The sequence below is a fragment of the Hetaerina americana genome, unplaced genomic scaffold (genome assembly GCF_022747635.1).
Source record: "Hetaerina americana unplaced genomic scaffold, ioHetAmer1.1.p SCAF_3, whole genome shotgun sequence".
Classification (NCBI taxonomy): Eukaryota; Metazoa; Arthropoda; class Insecta; order Odonata; family Calopterygidae; genus Hetaerina; species Hetaerina americana.
The window spans coordinates 79,313,189-79,338,741 of NW_027286874.1; the positions used below are offsets into that span (position 1 = coordinate 79,313,189).

Sequence of the window (25,553 nt, forward strand, 5' to 3'; positions counted from 1 at the left end):
AAGCGGAAATAATAAATGCGCACGGATGCGCGTTTGAGTAGGCGTAAAAGTAGCAAACAGTTTCATCAAGACTCGTAGCAACAAAATTTACCTTCAAATGTCATGTGTGCCGATGTGAGCATTGTATGTAAAACTAAAAATAAATCAAAATAAGGGACATAATGTGTTGTGTTGGGTGCTGTATTTTTCAGAAATTTCAATGAGAAAAGTGCAATTATGGTAGTAGCTTGTCATAGTTTTTAATTTATTATTTAGGACACATCGCTAGGTGATATTTATTCAAAGGATGCCACTTCCTAACATACTGCGAAGAGCATCATGCCTAATTCTCGGCGGCCAGTGCGAATACTCAACTCCATCATATCACGATGGCGAAGTTGTATTTTGTGAGTTTCTAAGCTCGGAATCGACACTTAATGTTTTCCATTCTCAATTTTGATTAGTATTATCGGAAGTAATGTATGCTTGGTCATTTTCCTAGGTAAGAACAACGTTTGTGTTCACCCACCTACAGCCTTACGTCGACAAGACTGGGATGTTGTTCATCACCCTGGTTATTTGACTGTCACCTATCATATATGCCCACAACATTCTGGTGATGGCGTTGACAGTACCGGAGACAAGGGTAGACCCACTCTTCGCCTAAACTGGATTCCTAATGCTACCTTACGACGGAATCCGTCGGCAGCAATTCGCCAAGCTCCTAATCTTGGAAGGTCAGTGAAGTTGTTATTATCAGTGTTGTGTATCATATGCCCTTGGAATGAAAGTGGTTTGTAATTTTAGTTTATTATGACAGCTTCTTAAGATGTTCAAAGAAGAATATTTACTGATTTTTTAATACAAATCTGAACCTTCTAGTCATCGTTTATGTAACATTTTCTCTTTGCTCTTGTAATTCAGCGAGGAACAAAATGGATCAGCTTCTAATATGTGCAGGCTCTCTTCATCAGCCCCTGCTTCTGCTAGTGTCATTCCATTGGATCCCACATCGTCATCCGTTGAAGGAACAGACACCGAAAGTGAAGGAGGGCCTTCGTCTAGGGGTGATTCTAGTGAAGTGATTCAAATTCAGAATTCAGAAACCAGACGCCTGAGTGTTAGTATGGGCACTGTCGAAGATCTTTCTAGTACACCATCCCCGTCTGCTCCATTGAGTAGGTCAGACTCATTAAGCTCTGCATCCAGCACTATCAGAGTCGTATCCAGTTCTTATCTCGGTGGAGGTGGTTATCTAGACTATGGAATAGGTTCTGCAAGAGAAAGGGAAGAAGATTCACTGGCAGGTAATTTTGTTTCACGATACCTCCCAATTTTTTCCCATGTTACCCCCTTCGGACATTATGAGGGAGCGTTGTAAACAGATGTACTTTTTTAAAATAATATTGAAACAATTTAAACTAACTCAACATTTCATTTTGGTCTTGGAAATGGATTAGCAGTTGAATTTACATAAACATATTATAACTTGCCGTGGGAGATTTAGTGTTGGTTTTTTAGCATTCTCAAATAAATGAAGTTAATATTAATTTAATTCCCTGCTGCCTGTGCATACCGCTATATATATCCATGAAGTTATGAAAAGTTTTATGTGAATTTCAAATGCTCCTTTACTTCAGAATTTGGGACCAAATTCATCCTTATAAATCCAAAAGTGGTGTTTGTTTTGTCTGGAATCTGATATGAAGATTATATCTTGTCTTTACTTTTCAAAGACTCCATTCCACTATGGATGCTGAGTACTCCAGAGACACTGGCCCTTCGGCACAATCTGAATTTTCCTGAAGGTTCCAATACAGCCTCTCCTATTATAAATAGAGCTCGTCACCACCATCGCTCATGTAGAAAGTTCTCCGTTGACCTCGGTAAGATTTTTTTGATTTAATTCAGCCTACAAAGTTTGCTATGATTTTAATGTACATGCACAGCATGTTGAATGTGTGTATGAGTATATAGATATCTGGGCTGCCATATGCTCTTATGGCAATTTTCAGGGCAATAGGGGCATATATGTAGGTTAGTTGGGCAGCTGCCTCAATTGAGATACCTTAAGCAATTAACAGTTATACATGCTCATTTATTGTGATAAATGTCATGATTCCATCAAAGATTCATGATTTGTTTATAGTGTTAAAAATTATCAAACGGATACACATTTAATTTGCTTGATTTGCCGGCAAAGTTTTCCAAGGAATGTAGGTAAAGTCCATTTTACAACAGGGCACTCATATAGAATTTACTTTGTATCATCTTCTTCACTTTGTTTGCATCTGGGCTTATGTAAAGTACCTAGAATATGTCAATGCTTTTTGACTCAATAGGGGCCAGTTTTACCGTCACTCATTTGTTGTTGACTTCAATGGAAAATTCTTTGAAAAGCCACCAGTAGCTCTGGCCCTGGAGATTGACTCTGCAGTCTGTAGCCTGAGCATAATGTAAGACGTTAGGTGTTCTTTGTCATATAGTCCTGGATGCCTGGCTGATCTCTGACATACCCATTGAAAGATTGCAGGATAGGATTAATTCTTGGCTTTTCTTAAACTTTAGCTGAAATTAGTGGTGTTGCTAGAAAATAATTTTCTAAGTTCTCTGTTTGAAAAATGTTTTTGTAGTGTTGAAGGAACTGTTTGAACAACATCAATTTGATTGAATATTTTCTACATTTATATTGAGTATGCATATAATCCTGCATCTACATCACTCATCCAGTGGACTTGGAAAGGAATAGGATGATTAGTGGTTGAGTGAGTAGTTAAACTTAAAGAGTTGTAATTGGCATCTATCCTATAATGTTTCTTGTAATAGCAACATAGTGTTTTTGATATTATCCTGAGCAGTAATTACTTCTCAAAAGCACTTTTTCTAGTTTAATAAAGATCTTATCAATTTGAAATCTCCATTGATAGGGTCTCTCATGTACACTTCCTTGATTATAATGTAATGGAGAGATAAATGTTTCAATAGTTTCACATTAAGTGTGTACTTGTATTTAGGGTCATGATATTTAAAAACAATGGAACCTTGCATAAAACACCATTTTCATTATTGTGTTATGGAATCATTTTATATGACTTACATTTTCTAATAATTTGATTCAAGGTGAAATGCGATCCCTGAGATTATTCTTTAGTGATCCTGAAGAATGTACCTCAGGACAGTTAGTAGTTGCATCCCGAGAGAGTCAATATAAAATACTTCATTTCCACCGTGGAGGCCTTGATAGATTGGCTGATGTGCTCCATCAGTGGGGCACCTTACTTCAACCCCAGCATGCCTCTGGTGAGAGAGGAGGCAAGATACAATCACTTCCTTACCGTCAATTTATGGTCTGCAGGTATGCTTTCATAGTTTCCTGTAACATGATTACTTAGACTCATAAGATGATTCGAAGCTCATCAAAGTATTTATAATTGCTGGATGTTTGGGTAAATGTTCCATTTGTTAGGCTCAGTTCAGTTTATTCAAGAAAATTTTATTCAAGTGCATAAAAAGTGTAAACAATTGTAAAAAAACTCATCCTTTTATATAGATTCACCAACTAAGTCCTATTGATTTTAATTGTATTTGCATACATTCATTTTAACACTATTCTCGAAGAACATACTAGTAGCGAAATTTTTGCAACATGGTGTGATTGCGCAGGGGTCTGAAATCAGAAGAAGTCTGCTTTCTTTACTTACTCTACCCCTTAATGTCAACATGGACTTTATTATTCAGCAAGAAATTATATACAGTAAAACCTTGTTAATCAATCCCACTTATTTTTATTTCAAGTAATCCAAAGCTAAGAGTATTTCCCAATAAATAGCTCAGGTTTCTACAAGTTTTTTTAGTGTCGGTACATTGAAATATGTCTACACTATTTTACAAAGGTGTGATCTGTCCCATGATTGCAATTATTATTACCTATTGGTATTCAACTAGTAGGTTAAGGTTTTGGATGGGCACAAGCTACCAAACTGTACAACTATGATTCTCTTTTCTATCCCAACATCTGACATTACAATAAGCTCATCTTCAACTCCACATACCTACTTCTTCTCTTCATTTTTTCCAACATCCCTATCCAATCCCTTCCTTGCTTGCCTAACATTCTTCCTGGCATCAGTGCCAATGAAATGCATCTGCATCCATCTTTCCTGCCTCCTCTGGATTTATCCAAACATTTCCCACTTCCTCCTCCTCCACTATGCCTAGCACTTCATTTGTTTTCTTTTCTGTCCTCTTCACCTTCTCCATCCTTCTCCACAGCTACATTTCAAAATCCTACGTTCAACACCTATCATTCTTCTTCACTGTCCATGTTTCCATGCTATACAGAACTATGCCACATATTAACGTTCATCAAGCCTTTTCATAGCATCTTTGCTCAATGTCCTTGTCATCAATTCCTTCCTCCTTATGAAAGCTTATTTGCATAATACAATTCTTCTCCTTATATCCCTACTACTTTGACCATATAAGTCCAAAGCATTTTCAATATAGGTAAACTGTTCCTCTTGCTCTAGTTTTTGCCCTCCTATTTTAGCATTTAGCTTACCTTTTCTCATTCTCAAAAACCACGTAACCTCTGTTTTATTTAGATATATTTTCATCCCTTACCTATTTCCATTGACTTTCGAATGCATCCAGCAGAGTCTGACTGACCACTAAAGCTTGGTCATCTGCTAACTTAACTGATTTTATGAATTGTCCACCAATTTTCATTCCTCTCTCCCGTTCTTCCCATGCCTCTTTCACCATTTCCGCCACATATACATTGAGCAGCACAGGTAATAAAGGACATCCTTTTCTTAAACCTCTTCTAACATTTCCCATCCTGACTCTCCATCCCGCCCACTCTTACCTGAGCAGTCTTGAGAGATGTACAGGTTACGAATAAGTCTCCATCCATCCAAATTACTCCTATTGTCTGCAATATTATCATTAGTTTTTCCCAATTTACTCTACCAAACACCTTTTCAAGTCTATGAAACAGGCAAATACATCCTGATTGTATCCAATGTTCCTCTCTATAAGTGACTTAATTATTGCAATGGCATCACTCATGCCTCTCCCCTTACTGAACCCAAACTGATCATCCCCTTAAGTAATCATTTGCCCTGCTCTCCATCCTCTTGGTGGTGATCCTGAGAACTACTTTCCATAGAATCAGTTAGTATTGAGTGTGATTTAAGCTCTAGAAAACAAGGTTAAACACAAGTCATTTCCATCTCACAAATCATTAAGGAAAATCTCGAGCTGGTTCATGTGCTTTCCTTACTTTCTACCATATTACACCTATTTTTTCCAGCACAATGTAGGCATTATTTATATGCTGTTCATTTCTTGAAAGACTATTCTTCCAAATACACTAATTTCTATTGGCTAAGGCAATTAGTTACCATGCAATATTAACTATAATACAACTGATAAAAATATGAAGCATTTAAAATGTGAGTCAAAAAATGTATTCCTAATTTTTTTATAATAAGTGGTGTGCACAGATGTCAGTTTACCAGCTTAATGGAGCACTCTCTCGAGGTGAGTAGGGGAGAGCTCATAGATAGGTGTCAATTCTATAACTTGGCATATGGGTTCCTCCATGTTTTTTGTGAAAATTATGAAAGAGCGACAGATATTGTCTTTAAGTTTTCAGCTTTAGAAAGAAGAGATGTTTATTTCAATATGCTGTTTTTTCAAATTCCTCTATCCAGTCCTACTAGCAGTGCAGAATACTTTATGTTCTCATAATCTGATATCTTTTTCCACTAAAATGACTAATGTCACTGAAAAAAAAAGAAAATAGGAATTTAGATTTAAGCTTTATGAAGTTCTTTTTAATTCATTCAATCTCACATTTCACAATCTCTCTTAAACATTCATGAGTTTATAAAATGAAAAGCACAACTGCTTTTTTATTTTGTGACTTAAGCCCTCTAATCAGGGATAGGTGGTTGATTGATGCCCTTTGATTGTTAAGATTGTCTGTGGCACTAAATCCATTCCTGTGCCAGTTGGGCAACAATACCATAGTTCATGGTGGGCTTTTTACTGACAAACTTCTGGCAAGAAGAAACTCCAAGTCTCTAATGAAATTGGTTGTTTGAAGCATGACTTTATGGAATTGATTCATTTTATAATGATTAACTATAACTTCATAATTCCACAGTATTTCATTTAGACACAACCCGGATTTCAATGTTCAACATCATCATCAAGTACTGACATGCTCTTACCGACATTCATCTTTATATATGTTACTTCAGGTTGGGGGGGGGGGGTGGAAGCATTGTTTGGAGGTAGGTCAGTGACGAATTGCGTAACACAATGTCTATTCTATAAAAATAACCTCCTCTCCCCTTACCTTCCCCCTTTGATCTCCAAGGTATGTACGGATCTTGTTATTATTGCCAATGCACAGCTAGTCTCCCCCTGTGTGTTCCTTCACCATTTGACTTGAGTACTTCGTATGGGGGTGCTCCTCAGGCTTTATACCCTCCCCTCCATTGCACAATCCCTCCCCGACCCACCTCCAAAAAATGCCTCCCCTTCCCTACAGTACCCTCCCTTTAAATGCCATTCTCCCCTACCTGATGGTAACATATATAAAGATGGATGCCCTAAAGAGTCACTATCTGATGATGATGATGCCCATCAAAACCTGGGACATATCAAAAATAAAATACAGAAGAATTATTAAGTTATAGTTTTTCATTGTAAAATGTGTGATGGGTTTTCCCATATTGGTGGCGAAAGCTTTCTGCTGATGGTATTAAGGGTGGGTTTCTGCAAGAGAGTCATATTTGGTGATCAGTTTTCTGTGCGACCTTTAATGAATGCCTGGTGCAGGTGTAAAATCATGTTATTGGCAACTGTTCTCAGAGTTTCATGCCCTCTCATACTATTATACCTCTGAGTATTATGCTACACTCACTTTAAATGAAGTATTTGTAACAAGATACATCTGCTTATAAATGTATTCTTCCATATATACCATATAGAACATGGGTATTACCATAAGCATTGGTAGAGAATCCTAATATATGTCATCCTAATCGAAAAATCAAAGAAAAACAGTATGCAAAAGTAAAATAATAGAATCTTAAAATGTAGTACAGGTGAAGAGAATAATTGGTTTGAAATAATGTTAATTTTAAAGATTGAATTAAAGACATATTGCATCATTTCATGTTTAACTTCCCTGGACAGCATTACTCAGGCAAAAATGGTCAATAAATTATGTTTAAAAAGACTGCACCTGTTTCTATTCCTTGTAGATTAATTGACTTGTTTCTCAATCTGTTGTGGCAACATACTCTAATATGAGCATATATATGTAAAAATAGATGCAAAATCAAAACAGCCACAAATATGAGCAGCAAATGGTTTTTATGTACTTCCACATGTTTGCATTGAATCAGAGAACTGGATGTAAACATCAAATACACATTTGACAGCAAGATTAGAAGAGAACAGTTTGCTGTAAAATGCTTCAATGACATAGATGTTTTATCAGTATTTGGTCGAAGACTCAGAATGTAATGTAATATTCTCATAAACTGTGTGCCACGTGTCTTGTTTGGCGGAAAGGCAAAAATGGTAGCAATGACACTATGTAGTTATATTGATCCAAAAATAATTGGGTGGGTATTACATTTTGTGAGAAGCCATTATTTACATTTCTGTCCTGGAAATAGAATTTCACTTTATACTATCATAAAATTATGAAATAATTATGTGAAGTTTCAAAAATTGTTTGGTTAAAAATATATCAAAATCAACATTTTTGCCTACAGGTTGTGTGCACCATTGGGTTAGGTGGAGGAGGAGCTTACTATGTGGTAATGGCAATTTTGATTTATTTTCCAGGCCTGAGGTTAAAGAGGAAGAACTCCACCCAGAAGAGGGTCTAATACCTGTCGTGGATCAGGAATTTTGGAGTAGTCTTCTGAATGAAGAAGGCCAAATTGAAGATGATCTTACTCTTCGGAAGGTATTAAGGGTTCTAATAGGAAGTGAAGGTGTCACTAATAGTAACTAGTGTAATCATTTTTTACTTGTGATCTAATGGTAGAGTAATCTTATGTTTTTGAGCCCTTTGGCCATATGGCAATGTTCACTTTATGTTACTTTATGTTACTCAAATAAGATGTATCTACATATAAAGGGGTGATGAAAAATTGTCAAGTTAGACTTTTAATCACATTTTGTGGCAGTGAGAGTAGCTAGCAAAAAAAGACAGTGGGACAAGTTTCTGTGCAACAGGAACAAATCTTTGAAATAAGGCATTGATTATGTATTTGATTGATCATTGTTTAGGCTACGTCAGTGGACAATAGTTTGGTGATGGACACAATTTGACATTTATTTTCATATATATATATATTTTCTAAATATAGCAAAATAATACCATGTACTTTTAAACCAGTATATTTTTAGATTTATGTTATGTATGTTTTTTTGTATATAGACTATTGGTACATTTTGACAACATCCAAACATATATTGTGCTAAGGGAAAATTAAGAGTATTATTACCTTAGGAAATTTTGGGAATGAAGTCACTCTCATGGCTCTTGTTTATTGCATTTTGCAAGTATGGATATGTTATTTAAGGACTTGAATGTCAAGTTATTATAATTTTTCATGAATTTTCTTCCCGGTTTTCTTATATTGGTTGCAAGGCATGTATTTCAGCTTATATGCTTCACTTTTTTTCCAATATATCGCCTTAATCTTTTGAATGTGGAATTTAGGGTTTTAAGCTTCATTTATTTTGGAAAGCTTATGCCAGGTACATATTGACACCAATCAAATGTGTTTTTTCTCCTTTTCTGTATAGTATCCGCCGTCACTTTGTGGAAACGATTCATAATGAATAAGAAATACTTAGTTTTTCCACACAAACTTTATTTTTACGACCGGGTTTCGACGAGGATCGTCATCATCAGGTAATTATTTCAGAAATATACACACATATATATACCCTTGCAATGCTGAACATATGAGGTGAAGGAGTAAGGGACAGAGTTATTGGTCAGTATGGCTAGGGGGGGGAGGGATTACGGGGTGTAATTTGGTCGGAGAGTGGGTGGGGACGGTTAGTCCTTTGGGCAGGCAGGTAGAAAGAGGAAGGAGAATGGGGGGGGGGGTCCCCCTTGTTCTCGGGGCTGTTGGAGGGAAACGGTTGATGTGGGAGTGAAAGGTCGAGGAGAGGAGATCTGAAGGTGTATAATACGTCGTTAACTATTTTGCACTTGGTCCTTTCACTCTTGATGATTTCCATCTGTTCGAGCGCGTCCATCCGGGGTCCTTTTCTTTCCACATGCATAATTTCCAGCTTAAAATCACTGGAATGTCCGTTATCCAAAAGATGTTTTGAAAATTGGGATGCACCATTCTTGTTTCTGAAGGAAGCTTGGTGTTCCTTGAGCCTTTCCTTGAATTTCCTTCCCGTTTGCCCCACGTAAACGGCTGAGCACTCACAGGAGAGTTTGTATACTCCACTCTTCTCTAGATCTGGGATTTTTTCCTTCCCGTTGATTATTAAGTTTTTTAAATTTGTTTTATTGTTAAAAGCGGGTATGAATCTATCCCTTGGTATCCTACTGGTGACTTTCAGGGACAGCTTTCCTAAAAAAAGGAATCTTTGCCATTTGGCCGTGTTGTCTCCTTCGGGGGCGGTGCTATAGATTAATTTTACAGCCCTTTTCTCCATTTTCTTTTTGTACAATTTATCTACTAACTGAGTACTAAATTGTACAAAAAGAAAATGGAGAAAAGGGCTGTAAAATTAATCTATAGCACCGCCCCCGAAGGAGACAACACGGCCAAATGGCAAAGATTCCTTTTTTTAGGAAAGCTGTCCCTGAAAGTCACCAGTAGGATACCAAGGGATAGATTCATACCCGCTTTTAACAATAAAACAAATTTAAAAAACTTAATAATCAACGGGAAGGAAAAAATCCCAGATCTAGAGAAGAGTGGAGTATACAAACTCTCCTGTGAGTGCTCAGCCGTTTACGTGGGGCAAACGGGAAGGAAATTCAAGGAAAGGCTCAAGGAACACCAAGCTTCCTTCAGAAACAAGAATGGTGCATCCCAATTTTCAAAACATCTTTTGGATAACGGACATTCCAGTGATTTTAAGCTGGAAATTATGCATGTGGAAAGAAAAGGACCCCGGATGGACGCGCTCGAACAGATGGAAATCATCAAGAGTGAAAGGACCAAGTGCAAAATAGTTAACGACGTATTATACACCTTCAGATCTCCTCTCCTCGACCTTTCACTCCCACATCAACCGTTTCCCTCCAACAGCCCCGAGAACAAGGGGGACCCCCCCCCCCCATTCTCCTTCCTCTTTCTACCTGCCTGCCCAAAGGACTAACCGTCCCCACCCACTCTCCGACCAAATTACACCCCGTAATCCCTCCCCCCCCTAGCCATACTGACCAATAACTCTGTCCCTTACTCCTTCACCTCACATGTTCAGCATTGCAAGGGTATATATATGTGTGTATATTTCTGAAATAATTACCTGATGATGACGATCCTCGTCGAAACCCGGTCGTAAAAATAAAGTTTGTGTGGAAAAACTAAGTATTTCTTATTCATTTCTCTTTTTCATTAATTCATATTTATCTCAATGTTTTGTAGTATTATCTGTACCAATGATGCTCATTACTAAAGCTTGTTCTCATTTGTAAGTGTTTTTTGCACAAAAACTAAATTTGGTTACAAATTCAATCTATGTCCCATATAGATTCTAAGTATATATTGATAATGATATTTGTACAATGAATAATACATTAAAGCATTATGATGATACTTAATATTATGAGGCATCCCTCAGGTGTCATTAAGGCTATTATGTCTCAGAAATTTGGTTGGAAGTAACAGATCTATGCAATATTCCGCAATTTGCCTCATTGGCATATGGCAAGGGGTTTCTGGGCACCATGCATTCATCAACTTTTACATATCTGTGAATATGTATTTGCTCATATAGATTAACTCATAAAGATGCCTCTCTATTTCGTTCTGTAATGAATGTTTTGAGAATAGATAGATTAGAATAGATTTTGCTTATTGAATTGAAAATGTTGGGGCACTTAGGTTTGATTATATAATAATTTTGTTGGGATTTCAACTAATTAACAGATAAAGAATTAAATATTCTTATTCTTTTCACCATATATCCCATTATGCATGAATAATTATAAAACATTCTTCAAATATAGATTTTTCTGTCCTTATGATATGGCAACCATAAACACACTATCAGCAGCACCAGCTCATTGATATTAATATAAAAAATTCCAAATTCACTCCAATCCAGAAGAGAAGAGATTTATTATAAAAAACTTTTTATTGAAGAGTAATAAAAGTAACGGGGGTTGATTGCAAGACTATTCCTTCATTTTGTTTTGCAGGGAGTTTAGAAAAGTTGGAATAGACCGGAGAAATGCTAAAATTACTAATAATTTGTATTTTTGTCCTTGTATTTGATCATAAGAAGAAAAAACAACAGAGAAATTAATTTGCTGGGCATGAGATTTTTATATTTGTAATGGGTATGTTTTAATCTATTTGAAATTAATGTAAAATTCAACCATCCCATGATATTGTTTCTAGGTTTCAAATGTCATAATGGGTAATAAGTTAGATCATCTGCTTGGATATATGTAGAAAGATAATTTCCTCAGCCACTGGATAGAATCTTTCACCAGATTGCCCTACTCCAGTCGTATTTATGACTTGAAATAGTTTTGAATAAAAATGAAATATTATGTAATTGTATCGGTGTTTTAGTTTATTTAGTTTTTTTAATAATATTATGATTTTAGAAATGTATTTGATTTCCCTCATCTTTCATCTATTTTCAATATTTTTTACTTTTTGTTATGGTGGTAACCACTTTCTATCTATTCCTTTAAAAATGTCTGTCCACTATTTTATCATATTACCCCTCAGTTTGTATAGCATTGTCTTCCTCAGGTTTGACTGATAGAAGAATTATTCCACCATCCAGGGAATATTTTTTGGCGGATTGGATCCCAAATTAAGGAAAACAGTGTGGCCTTTCCTTCTGCAGTGCTTCTCATTCCAGTCAACATATTCAGAAAGAGAAAAACTGATAGCTGATAGAAGAAAAGAATACTTAGAGATTATGTAAGTGTGCACACTTTTAAAGGAGCAGTTTACTTTTCCATTCTTGATGATGGTATGAATTAATAAAAATGTGCTCTGTCAAAATGATCAAATTGTGTAATATGGTGTTTATGCCAAAATGAAACAGTGATTAATGTAAATGAATACTTAGTAAAATCAAGTGCTCTTACTAAACTATTTAAAAGAAACATATTGGGATTTTCTTGGGGCTCTTGTTTTAACTTATCTGTGCTATTTTTAAAGGGTTCCTATTGTAAAAATTCCATTTCTTTATACTAAAGGCTGATGTCAATGTTAAGTTTAATGAAGCTTCAGTTTTAATCTATGCATGCTACACTAGGGAAATGAGCTTTGCTTGAGTTTATGTGCCCCTTCATACACTTTGTGCAATATATCTCATACTTGGTGGTGTCACTTTTCTGAAAATGCACTAATATATTACATATTTGGCTATAATCTGCTTCTGTGGGCTTAGTACTTGTATCTTAATACTAAAACTTTCTTTTTCAAAAACCTGCTCTATTTGTATAGAAGGAAACGGGAATGTATGTCTCCAGAGGAGCAGGTAATATTTTGGAGATCTGTTCAATGTGTTGTCGAGGAAGATGTGGTTAGAACTGATCGCTCCAATCCTTATTATGCTGGTGAGGACAACCCTCATGTTCAGGAAATGAAGTATGACAATTTCTAACTCATGCATGTTGTCTATTATAGCTGCATGGCATTATTGTCATTCTGTTAATTTTCTAAAAACAACACTCCTTTCTCTGATCTTTGGTGCATTTAGAAATATCCTACTTAATTATGCTGCTCATCAGCCAAAAGTTGGTTACACTCAGGGTATGTCTGACCTTTTGGCTCCATTATTGGCTGAAATTGAAGATGCATCTGAAGCATTTTGGTGCTTCTCTGCACTGATGCAAAGACACTCATTTGTCTGTACACCCACTGATAATGACATGGACAGAAATCTGGTACGAACCTAAATTGTAACTTGTATTTTTTATTACTTTAATAATAATAGTGTTTTTTTTAAATTTGGAATATCTTGCATCAATAATAGCTATAATCATTTATCAAGATTTTCAACAAAAGTACTTCCTCTAATGTAATTTTCAATAACTGTAAAAGTAAGTCTTTAGCTTTCCACCACCACCTCCCACTTCAATGAAAGTAATCATTATGTTGAAAAACTGTGACTAGCATATGTTTCAAAATTTATATGCATTCATTTTTATGAGAAAAATTTTTCTTTCTATAGTATTGTTGGGGTATATCTTAAAATTATCTTATTGTATCATGAGCAGGAACAAAAAATTGATGAATGCATTTCTGGCATTCCTTCCCCAGATTTGAATTTGAGTGTTTCCCCAAGGGAGAACATACTGCTCAACTTTTTTCATGCATATTTAATGGTATGTAAGATGCACCTGTATTTCAGGAGAGAATATTATTGAAAAAAAGTTGATGGAAAGTTTTAAAGTAAACAATTTCCCATATGAAGTTTGGTTTGTAGAATTGGTAGAATGTAGTTAACATTATCCAATTCAAGAGCCATGATATCCTGAATGAATTTCAGTCAATCCAATCTTTTCTTGTTTTTATTCATTATCCTGCATATTCCCAAGTTTTTTCCCTCTGTATTACCATACTGCCTCTTTTTATGATTTCCTAGAAAGCCTTTGGAAGAGCTTATTCCTGAATTTTCACATATTTAATGTCTACAAGTCCATTGGTTTGCATTTCTTAACCACCAAAGTCAGTCTCTTTCTATTTCTGTTGGCTAAATGCTAGTGGATAAAGTTCATTATCTCCACTTCCTTGCCTTCTGTAGTTTACCATTGTGAATTATTCATTAAATTGTTGTCATTGAATTGTTTTGGTTGTTCATGTCCATCATTTTAATGACCCTAATCTCTGTTTGGTATGTAATAATTAGTCAACTTTGGTTTCATGCATTTTCACATTAGTGTTATAGACGAAAATACATAAAAGTTTTATTTGCCTAGTTACCATGGTACTTTACTTCCTTGATCAAGAACATTAATGAGTGTGGTCATCTCCTAGGATACCTCAACCCTCTGACCTAAACTTCACACAATGAATGAAATTGTTAAGCTATTTTTGAGGAAAAGGTGCATCTCATATGCCTAAAAATATGGTAATCATAGTAATCCTAAAAAAATCTCATTTTTTCATTGATAAAAATTTATGAAATGAGATCAATTATATTGTTAAAATTGCCATACTCCTTTTTAATCAGTAAAGCCTCATTTTAACATATCATTGGGACCATGTAGTGGGGTATATGGACCATTGATATTGGTGGTAAACTAAGAACAGTAAAACAATAGTATATATTTTCATAATAATACTAATTCAAGTCTTTTTATTTTCTCCGTACTACAAATTTACTGTCAGGCTTACATTTAATAATGATCAAAATATTTTTAAATGTAGGTTACTTTCATGAAAATATCCAGTAAATGCCCATATGCATGATGTTTTAACTTATGCCTTAGAGTGAACCAATGTATAAGTTATCCAAATTATGCATTGTAGTGGTTCATTGCTTGGGTTTCTGGTCATCAATCTAATGTACTTCAGATGTAACATTGTGGTTAGAAACCTCCCGTGGATTATCTGGTGGCACCTGGGAATCTCATATTCATTGCAGGGATGTTTAACTTAGAAAACACTTTTCTTGATCTAACATAAAAATAAAGAGTGGACTACTAATTCGACTTAATATTTCAATTCTCATGGCAATCAGTTTTAACACTTTGTATAAGAAGGTGGACCAACTAATAAATACTATCTTCTGAGAATTGAAATATTTAGTTGTATTATATTTGTTCTCTTACTTTGCCCATTAATTAACAAGAATGTTTGATGAAGTAGCAACACTGCAAGTTCCACATATAATTTTACTTTTCATTACCATAGTTTTGTTGCAAGGAAACAGCTTTGGGTTGCATTACCTGAAATGCAGCTGCATAGATATATGCAAGGCAGAAGAGGGAGAGGGAGTGTCAGGGGAAGGAAGGTTCAGGGCTGCGTGAGGAATACCTAGTGCAGGGATCACATCAGATGGAGAATGGGAGGGAATTGAGATGGACAAAGGTTTGTGAAGGCATGGAGATTTTGAGGGATAAAAATGGTCATTAACTAGTTGGTTATTTTGAGTTACAGGACTAAATATTTCTAACTCCTTGAGGGATTATGATCTGGGTCCCTTTCACTCAAATTTCAAAACCTTTGGGATGAAATCACTGTTGTTTGACAGTTTTGACAGATGACAAAATCCCGATTTTATTAGCATCAGTTTCCCATTCAAAAAGAAAAAAATCAAAACTAAGCTGTTGCATAAAATTTTACACAACACATCAATCAAATTATCATATAAATTGTTTACATCTTTTCTTAAAAGTATTTACCCTGTTAGGAAAGGGCTCGAATAGTTTTTCAGGTAAACTGTTCCCATCAACAATTGTTTTATCAAGAAATGAACATTTTTTGATATCTTCTTTGTGTCCGGCATTTTACCTTGAATGTGTGATTATTCCTCCCTATAAAATTTAGATTTCCTATCTATTTCCTTAGTTCTGCCCAAGCTGTCTCTCCCTTCAGAATGCACAACATCCCACGAAGTCTGCTTATTTTTCACCTATTTTGTAAAGGTTCATAGCCCAGCATTTTTAACATTTCAGTCATTCTCTCTATCCTCCTATGCTTCCCCAGTACATATCTGGCAACCTTTCTTTGTACCTTAAGTTTTGTCGTATGATTTGGGTCCCATGCAAGTGATGAGTGCTCTAAAAATGGTCTTACCAGTGTCTTATATGCCTTTTCCTTAGTTGCTCAAATGTTCCCGCAGAGGTTTGTCATCACCCAATGCAGAGTTTTGAAAGCTTTCTTAACAATGTATTCCACGTTTAGCCCCCACCCTAAATCCTTGGTTAAATATACACCTAAGTATTTACAACTATCACTTCTAGGAATGATATTTTCTAAGAATTTGTAGTCCCTATTGGTTCCATTTACCTTGTTACTAAAAGTGATGTATTTGCATTTGCTAACATTAATATCCATCCCATTATTTGTCACTCAGTACGCCATTTTATTAACATCAACGGAACCCCATCTAAATGGCAGCACAATGCCTTGTATCGCTACATTTGCTTCTCATCATGTACATGAGCAATGGTAGCTTCTTTAATCAAGCTTCTGGTTAGCCCAAAAGAGGGGCAACCATCCCATGAAATTAACATCTCCAACTAAGTACATAATATTATTTAGAATCTGGAAATTATTTGTCTTTGGAAAAAATTGGGCATTTTTTCATGTACAGCTACTAATTTCCACGAAATAACTTTAGCAAATTTGTCATCTTTCTGGAAATGATGATATATGATCCCAAAGTGGTATTGAGCTAGATATTTAGTAATATGAATTTGAAGTTTGGCTACTCCTTTTTTTTACCACCCTTCAGTAACATTCACACAGTCTTGAGAATCAGACACAACTGCCCTTTCATGGGACCAGGGATATCGGTACTATTGAATTTCTATCTCATTCTGACTCTAGTACTAAATTTTAAGTTGGAAAACTCTCTAATTTTGGATTCAATGCAACAATTTCAGAGTGTAAAAATCATTTGCCTGGACCGGGATGAAATGCACATTAGCAGATGACTCCGTTAAAAGTTACTATTGCGGCATCTCCCGCAGTTTCTTTGGAATTGTGGATTCATATCAGTACATGCTGGAAAATGTTATAACAGCCATCTTGTTGCCAGGTGTTTTTCCTGGCAATTAAACCGTGGTACATTTTTTAGTACATATTTCTCCTGGTGGGGAGACTTAGTTGGCTGGAGTGGAATGTTTTTAATCGGCATATTCTGTTAATTATTTGCTCCTTGAAATGATGAATGTCTTCATGTATAATTATCATAGGTATTCAGAGATGTATTTTATTTACATAATGGGTCACTTAGATCCTTCAGTTTTGTAAAGCAAAAGCTGAAATAGATCATTGATTTGCATACATACATAGTACCCTGCAAGCCACCGCTAGGGTATGTGGGAGGAATGATCAAACACCAGAGTACATTTAACTCTTCTTCTTTAACTCTAATATCTTTCCACCCTTACATGGTCAGACAGTGTTGTTTCTCTCACTCATTGTTCTTGCAGAACATTGTTTCAGAATTCTATTTCTGTTCTGTAGAAGTGTGGCCATTGCAATTTAATTTTCAGATATTAGGATAGCCAACTTGGTTCTTGTGTGCTCGGTGTTCTTCATGTCAGTTTTATCATGTTATTTGTAGTTAAATGTGGTCTGTGCACTAAATGCACAAACTGGTACAATTTGGCAGCCATGACGTGGACCATAGCCCTGCCCACTAGTGGCACTGGTTGCCTGAGACCCAATGAGCCACCTGTGCTTGATGGATCATCAAGCTGTGCGTATGGTGCCAGTTATGTTAGTTTCTGTTGTCCTTATTTTTCTGTTTGTCGAAAATGGAAATTGACAAAATCATGGAGCAACGAAACAACATCAGGTTTTTCGGTGAGGTGCAGTAAAAGTTATCAAGAAATTGCTGACATGTTGACAGCTGTTTACAGTGTAGACAGTTGGCTAACCAAACATGGGGTATGGGCAAGGAGTAGCAATGAGGAATTGAGTTACAGTGAGGCTCAATCATCCATTTGTTGAGTGTAGCAATTCCAATCTGAATTCATTGTCTAAAATTTATTCCATTAATGCCGACACATTGCATGTATGTATTTAATTCATGTGTAAATTTTTTCACCTTTAAAACCCTTTATTCCCTTAATTTTTATGAATCATAAATATACCTAAACTACGCAGTAAAATGTTTGTTTTTGTCATAGACATAAATGATTTTGTTAAAATGAGGTTTGACTCTACATAACAGCAAAATTTTCATCTCATTTTGTGTGATTCAGTTTTTTGGGGGATTTTTTTAAATTAAGTACCTATAAAGCTGTCAACTACGAAAGAGCCATGATCATGGAGTCCTAGTCATGCATTAATTAAATATTGATTTTGTTAGTTCATTTAAAATTAAAAGTGCTTCTGAGAAAATGAATAGTATGGCTATGCTATCATGCTGTCTCATTGAAGACAACTGAATTTATTTTCTTTATGCTAAAAATGAATTTTTTCTGAACTTATGGAGTACCACTCTTAGCTCATCTAAATCTGAATGTGTATATTTATAAAGGAATGAGCTATGTGATTGAATATCTTTTCAGTGTTATCTTCGAGAGCTTATCCGCATAATGGTTCCACAATTTTATGAACATATTCAGCAGCACACGGATGCCATGGAATTGCTGTTTTGCCATCGATGGATTCTTTTGTAAGGAAACTGAAAAAATTTTAATTTCTTCTGCATCAACCAAGATGATCTTTCCATTGATTTAAAAATGCCCGTTCACTCATGGATTAGTCAACCCTAAATTTTCTTCTTGAAATTGAGTATTTTACAAAAGATAAGTCATATTTTACCAAGTAAATGTAACCTTAGCGATATAATCATCATTATTATTTAGCAGTTCCGATTCTGGTTTTTAGCAGATCTCCAGTCCAATTGTGCATAGCTTACCAAATAAATATTTATGGATCGTGAAATAATTTCAAAATCAGATGGAAATTTACTTACTGAGTGGCACAATCAGTTAGCATATGTATTAATTTGTTTACTTTTTCTTAATTTATTTCAGAACTATTTATTTATTTATTAATGAAATCTTGCACCCATGAGTATTCCCGTTTGCTAATTGAGAAAACTTATTGGTTGAAAGTTAGTAATAACCTGAAAAACTTGTTATTAAGAAAGATTGGAATGAAAGAATGCTAAAGATGAAGATTTTGCTGAAGAGTAAAAAGGTCATCTTATGTTTTTATCAGAATTTGTCGTTTATATTGGAATGAATACCCAAAGAAAACGTAACTAACTCTCCACTGAGTCACTAAAGTATATTGTAAGGAAGATCTTAAACAAGGTTTACCAAATTATCTGAGAATTACATCTCTGCAACTGGAAAAACGCTGTTTATCTTCGAGAGGAACTTTTCTTTTAAAAAAACTTGTTTGTTTGTTGTTTTTTAAGAAAAAAGTGGTAGAAATTTTGAAGTAATTACCCTTTCTGGTGACACAACAAAATTTTGACAAGAATTGTTAACAAGAAGATGTCTCAAAAAACTCTTTTGCCAGTTCAACTAAGGAAAAATATTGTGTGGAAAAAACCTAACAAAACTTAATGAATTCAGTTGGGAATGACAATGCAATTAGGCCAACTCTTATTGTCATCACTGCAATGTTGGCTCAATGCAAAATGCAATGCACTGCAATGTTGCAAACTTACTCAATGCAAAATTTCTCCTTCATTTCATTAGGTGTTTCAAAAGGGAGTTTACAGAAAACGTTGCCCTGCAGATGTGGGAAGCATGCTGGGCCAACTGGGCTACTGATCACTTCAACCTCTTCCTCTGTCTCTCGATTATTTGTATATTTGCAGAGGATGTGATTGACCAAGATCTTCGAGCTGATGAGATGCTGTTGCATTTCAGTTCTCTCTCTATGTATATGGATGGGCACTTGGTCTTACGTAAGGTACAGGTGACTCCTATTGTTTTAGACAATTTCCTAGCATTAGGAGAATTTATTTACATGGAAATATGGAATGAAGATAATTTGTTTTCTTGGCAAAAATGTAGTTAGGCAGTACTCTAGGTACCAAAGCCAGACTAGATTGCTTGTTCTTTTCAGGAAAACAGAATTAAGCTGGCTATTTTTCTTACCCCAAATGACATTTTTGAGTATTTTTTTTGTCTAACATGGCTTTTCAATTACCATTATTGACATGCACAAGAGGATAGACCAACAAAGGATGGGATTTGCCATGTGTATAAAACTTATATTGGTGTAACATAGCTTGGAAATTTCTTTTGGTAATTTTTCTGTGCTACACCCTTTTTGGTGTTCAAATTAATGGAAAATAAAATATCTTCCTGACATGAGGATAAAACAAATAAGGTACTTGATGATGGTAGCAGTGAAATTAGTAAGAGGGAGTGTGATGGAGAGATGAGGTAGAGAGAAAAATGAAAGGAATGAAAAAAGGGATGAGGAAGCTCATAGAATGGGGAAAGGATGTAACCAAGGACAAGAACCTGGAAAGTCAATCAATCCAAGTTGGTGGAGGTTTGGCTACACGACACGCAGATTCATAAATTAAATTAACCAAGGTCTGGGCATGATTGGATTTGCAAGTGGCTAGACTCCACCAGTTGCATCCCAGTTGGTCCCCTACAAAGGCGTATACCCAGTTTACTATCCTCAAAATGACTTATGTCGGCACATGTCCCAAAGATTTCTGAACACTATAATAATTTAAAAGTTTGTGTTTAAAATAGGGTTTCAAACCTCCCACTTTGTTCTTATTTGCTGTCTAGTATTAATTCCACTGCAGCCTTATTTAAGGCTAAGCAGCAACAGGTTCACAACAGAAGATTAAAAGTGTTTCATCAGACCTGAAGAAAATTGAATATTGTTATGAGAAAAATCATTAAATATTTCCCTTGGAAGTAGACAAAGAACACGACATTTTATTGTGTTCATGTGATTAACCTAACCCAACCTAGTCCAAAGGCAGTTGAATCGATAATGGCATGACAGTGCACCCATAGGAGGGAGTTGATATAGGACTGACATCATAATTTCAAATGTGAAATGTATAATAATACTAGGGTAATCCCACAAGTACATGACACAACAAAGTAAACACAAAAATTTTGGAAAAAATTTATTAAGTTTTCAACAGAATCTCTTTTCAGCTCTATGCACTTTTCCCAGCGATGTTCAATAAGTTTGATTCCCTATTTATAGTAAGAACTGTCTTGCTCCTAAATATAACCATTGACTGCCAATACCACTTCTTCATGGTTGGAAAATCTTTGACCACCGAGCCATTTTTTCAAGTTTGTGAACAGAAAATAATCCAAGGGAGCTAAATCTGGCAAATAGGGTGCATGACGTAGCAATTCAAACTAATTTGTAAATTTCTGCGATAACAAATTTGTGAGCTGGTGCATTGTCGTGATAAAACAACACTTTATTCTTTGCCAAATGTGGTTGCTTTTGCTTGATTTCTTCGCTCAAACGTTGCAATAAGTTTGCATAGTACTCGCCGTTGATAGTTTTTCCTTTTTCAAGATAGTCAATGAAAATTATCCCATGCGCATCCCAAAAAACCTATGCCATGACCTTGGCTGCAGATGAAATGGTCTTTGCCTTCTTTGGAGACGGTTATCCCTTTTGAATCCATTGTTTTGATTGTTCTTTTGTCTCAGGTGTGAAGTAATTGACCCATGTTTCATCCATGGTTATGGAACGGTGCAAAAATTGTGCTTTGTTGCTGTGAAACTAAGCTAAACACTCAATCGAAACATTTATACAACACTGGTTTTGCTCAAGTGTGAGCAAACACAGCACCCATCGTGCACACAGCTTTCTCATGCCCAAAAATTCAGTTAATATGCGATGTACTACACTTTTTGAAATGCCTACTATGTCTGCTAGCTCGTGGACTTTCAGTCGATGATCATTCAGTATCACTCTGTGGATTTTCTTCACTGTTTCTGGAGTCTTCACATTATTTGGTCGACCAATACGGTGCTCATCTTCACAGGTTGTAAAGCCTCGTTTCAACTCTGCTACCCAATAGTTTACTGTTGTAAACAAAGGAGCAGACTCACCTAGAGTGGAATCCAGTTCAGCTTTTATATTGGTTGGCCTGAGGCCTTTCAAGTAAAAGTATTGTATCACATAACGATGACCAATTTTCTCCATTTCCACAAATTAACTGAAAACTTTCAGTATTGATGGCTGCCAAAAGCATTTTAAACAACGTGGCATCTTCAAACTTAAATTATATGCTTTATAGATTGCATACTTTCTAGTACAGTGATATTTTTCAAACAACTACCGCCATCTCTAGATCAGGCCGGGTACTTCTGGGAACTCCCATATACAATACATTTCTTGCAGATTGAGTGTAAATTCTAAATGCTAGTGATTAGGTCTACACATGGGCATTTGTAGGCACCTCAGCTATTAGGGAAATATGCATTCCACAGGGTTCCTTCCACAACTCTTGGTCATGCATGGAGGGCCTTAGGGACAATAAGGATTTGGTGGTGTTGTTAGCACTATTCCTGGGGTTGACAACTGCGTAGAAGGAAATCGCCCATCATTTGGATGGGTATAATATCAGGTGCGGCCCTTAAATCTGGACAACCATGCATTCCTCCGGATGAGATTTCCTTGCCGGTTAGCGAAACCTTCCTCAGACTTATTCAAAGCATTATACGCAGCCACAATATTGTAAACAGTTGATCTGGGGTACCAAAAGAACCGAACTATTTCAAAATATAACACCCAGCACGAACTCTTTCAATAGTAGCACCTCTTTGATTGTTTTCCGCCCTTGTACATAACATCTCAGCCATTTGAGGTTATGACTGTTTACTAGATGCCAATAGCTTTCAAGAATGCCAATCGCGACCTCCAGTGAAACTACGATATGGCCGGATATTCAAATTGGTCTGGATTTCGCTGCACCCTGTGTATTTTAGAAATTATCTTATTTTAGGCTCACCAATATCACCTCAATCATATTTACTTTAAATCTACTTCATTTGAAAGCACATTCGAGTTGTTTTACAATAACTCATTAAAAAAAATTCTATTATAACAGGAAAAAATTTGTTGATTACAGTAATGCCTTTTCGTACAAATTCAAACAAATACATTTTCATACAAATTCAAGCTTAAGAATGTCTTTCATAATATACATTTTACACACAAAAAGTTATTTTTTAATTTAGATCTATTTAGTCATTCAACAATATGCTCATTATAAAAAGCTTTCATTGATGGACTTAGTTTCCTAAAAACCTATTTCACTTTCCACACAATTGCTGTTCTCTTCTAAGCAGCATATTTCGTAATGCTACACTGGCTTCTTTATTCCCTCTGTATAAAAGTTTGCCACCTGGGAGTTGAATCAGTTGACAACAGCAGTCTTCCTCATCATCTTCAAACTGTAGTCCACCAAAGTACTGTTCCGACTATCGGCAACTGCCGAACATGCATGGTCGGAACCCGGGCACACAATCAAGTTTGATCAAGCAAGAGTGCTGGCAAGAGAAGGGCATTATTTTCTGAGACTGATAAAAGAAGCTGTTGAAATAATGAAGAATCCAAACTATTTCAACCGTGAGGATGGCTACACCCTGGCTCCCGCGTGAAAAAGGTTGATTCCCATTGGCCGCCAAGATAGAGCCAATCAGAGAGCTCCCAGCCAGCCAGCGTCTCCTATATATAGTGGCCAAATTGCAACGCAAATCACTTCAATCTGAAGACACCAGGACTGGGGGTGAAACAGTTGTTCATCAACTCACCTATGCGACTGAAATTCCCGGAAGAAGAATGAATTCAATAAAGTACTGTGGTCAATTCAGGAAGAAGAGGAAATTGTCTCTAGGTGCGAGGTCAAGTCATTACATTGTTATCAATTGGTAAAAAAAATGCTTGTGCGCTCGACATTGTTTACTCTTTGTGTCGTTAGGTAAGCATTTTTGTACCCACCATTGTGATATCTGAGCTTTTTTATTTCAATCATGGGACTTCCAAATCAAAATAATTTCAGTGGCCTCCGAAAGAATCAATATGTGATGCTACTTATTTTCAACTTTTTTTTGACCCACAAGTATTCAAATATGAGAAAACGTCCCTTACTTTTTCAATATGCCTCATACAATTTTCACCATTCATCATTACTTGGCAAAAATTGATCAATTTTGACATATTTCAATCACCTCCCCATCCCATGGGTCACCATTATGCATTGCATTAACACCCAGTGACCTCCAGGACCCATTGGGATCTCGGCTGAAAAAGTAAACTTAGGAAGCAATATAAACACCATCACTAATATAGTTTATTTCTTCTACAAATTTGAATCTTAGGTGAGATGTAGAATTTAAGGTACTCAGCAGTTGCTTTTATACCCAAAATATGAAATTTGTTAAAAAATTTTGTTTCTATCTACCAATTTGTAACGCCATAATTTGACTCTATTTAAATTGTAACATTTTAACTTTAATTCATTTCATTGATAATATGTTTGCTGTTACATTTAAATGTATGTGAAGTTTATTTCAGCTTTCTTCCTTCTAGGCTCGAGGTCTTCTTTATCAATTCAGGAGGCTTCCTGTGCTACCCTGCACTTTGGCCCGTCTCTGTCAACAGTGTGGCCCTGGGATGTGGGATTCTGCACATGCACCGATTGTCGAGTGTATATGTAGTTACCAAGGACTCTCAGAGGGGTGTTGTCCTCACCGCACTAATACTGTTCCATAAGTCTTTATTCTTCTTTTTAGTCATCAATTAACTGTGCAATTTTCATGAACTACATTACAAAAGTGGCATCTCCAGTTAATTATTAATGTTCAACATAAAATTTTTTGAAATTACATTGATTAATATAGCTCAAATGCTGTTGATGATGACCATTTAGGTGATCCAAAGTTCAACTTATCGAAACTTATAAAAATATATTTTTCAAAGATTTTTATAGCATAATTTTCCCTCATTTCCTCTGTTGCATAAGAATCAAATGATAGTGTTACCATTTAAGTCAAAATTTTGGTTCCAAGCTGCTAGGACAAGGGGACAGTAAAGTGAAGTCCCATGGAAACGCCCTTTTACCCTGGAAATATAATTTAAGTGATAGAATTTTAATAATTTTGTTAAAATGTTCTTAGTTCTTCCCTTACTTTGAATTTATAAGTTTTTGTTTCAACAAATAGTCTTTTACAAACTAGTGTTATATAAAGTCAATAAAATTTTATTCCACTGTTCTCCTTAAGTAAAAATTTTATATATAAATATTTATGTGATCAATGTACACCAATGAAACTTGAAAATCATTTCCTCAAGTGACCTGATGTGAATAACCTGTGAAATGATAAATATTAAATACATTTTATCTTATGGTTTCATTGTCTCAATTGTTTCATTAAGGCCTCTAAAATTGTTGTGGTCCTCCAGCAAAGCTAATCTGCTTTCTAATGAAAACAGGGTAAAAATGCATCAAGATTCCTTGTTCCTTTAATCCAGCAATTTTAGAATAGACAAATCAAAGCTCTGGGAAAAAAATTAAGAGAAGAACCAGGATGGGGAGGGAGTGACAATTATGGGAAATTGCAAGACATTTTCCTGATGTAGCTACAGTCAGGGACCTCGGTGATAAATTTTGTATTTTCATATTTGAAAGAGTATACTCGCCGACCTTGAGCAACC

General features: G+C 35.7%; 1 protein-coding gene across 2 annotated transcripts; it reads left to right on the top strand.

The window, feature by feature from the left end:
- The first annotated feature begins 20 nt into the window (after positions 1 to 20).
- On the top strand, positions 21 to 25,206 carry TBC1D16 (TBC1 domain family member 16). Of its 2 annotated transcripts, none has more exons than XM_071587415.1 (13): positions 21 to 114; positions 256 to 386; positions 482 to 716; positions 904 to 1,286; positions 1,716 to 1,865; positions 3,100 to 3,334; positions 7,852 to 7,975; positions 12,016 to 12,155; positions 12,687 to 12,830; positions 12,943 to 13,129; positions 18,437 to 18,543; positions 19,583 to 19,799; positions 24,429 to 25,206. In XM_071587415.1, exons 2-13 carry the CDS (start codon positions 287 to 289, stop codon positions 24,609 to 24,611), a joined length of 2,205 nt encoding a protein of 734 aa, XP_071443516.1. In that variant the 5' UTR covers positions 21 to 114; positions 256 to 286; the 3' UTR covers positions 24,612 to 25,206. The 2 variants fall into 2 exon arrangements, with proteins under 2 accessions (XP_071443516.1, XP_071443514.1); XM_071587413.1 differs by having other exon boundaries at positions 23 to 123.
- Positions 25,207 to 25,553: the final 347 nt, after the last annotated feature.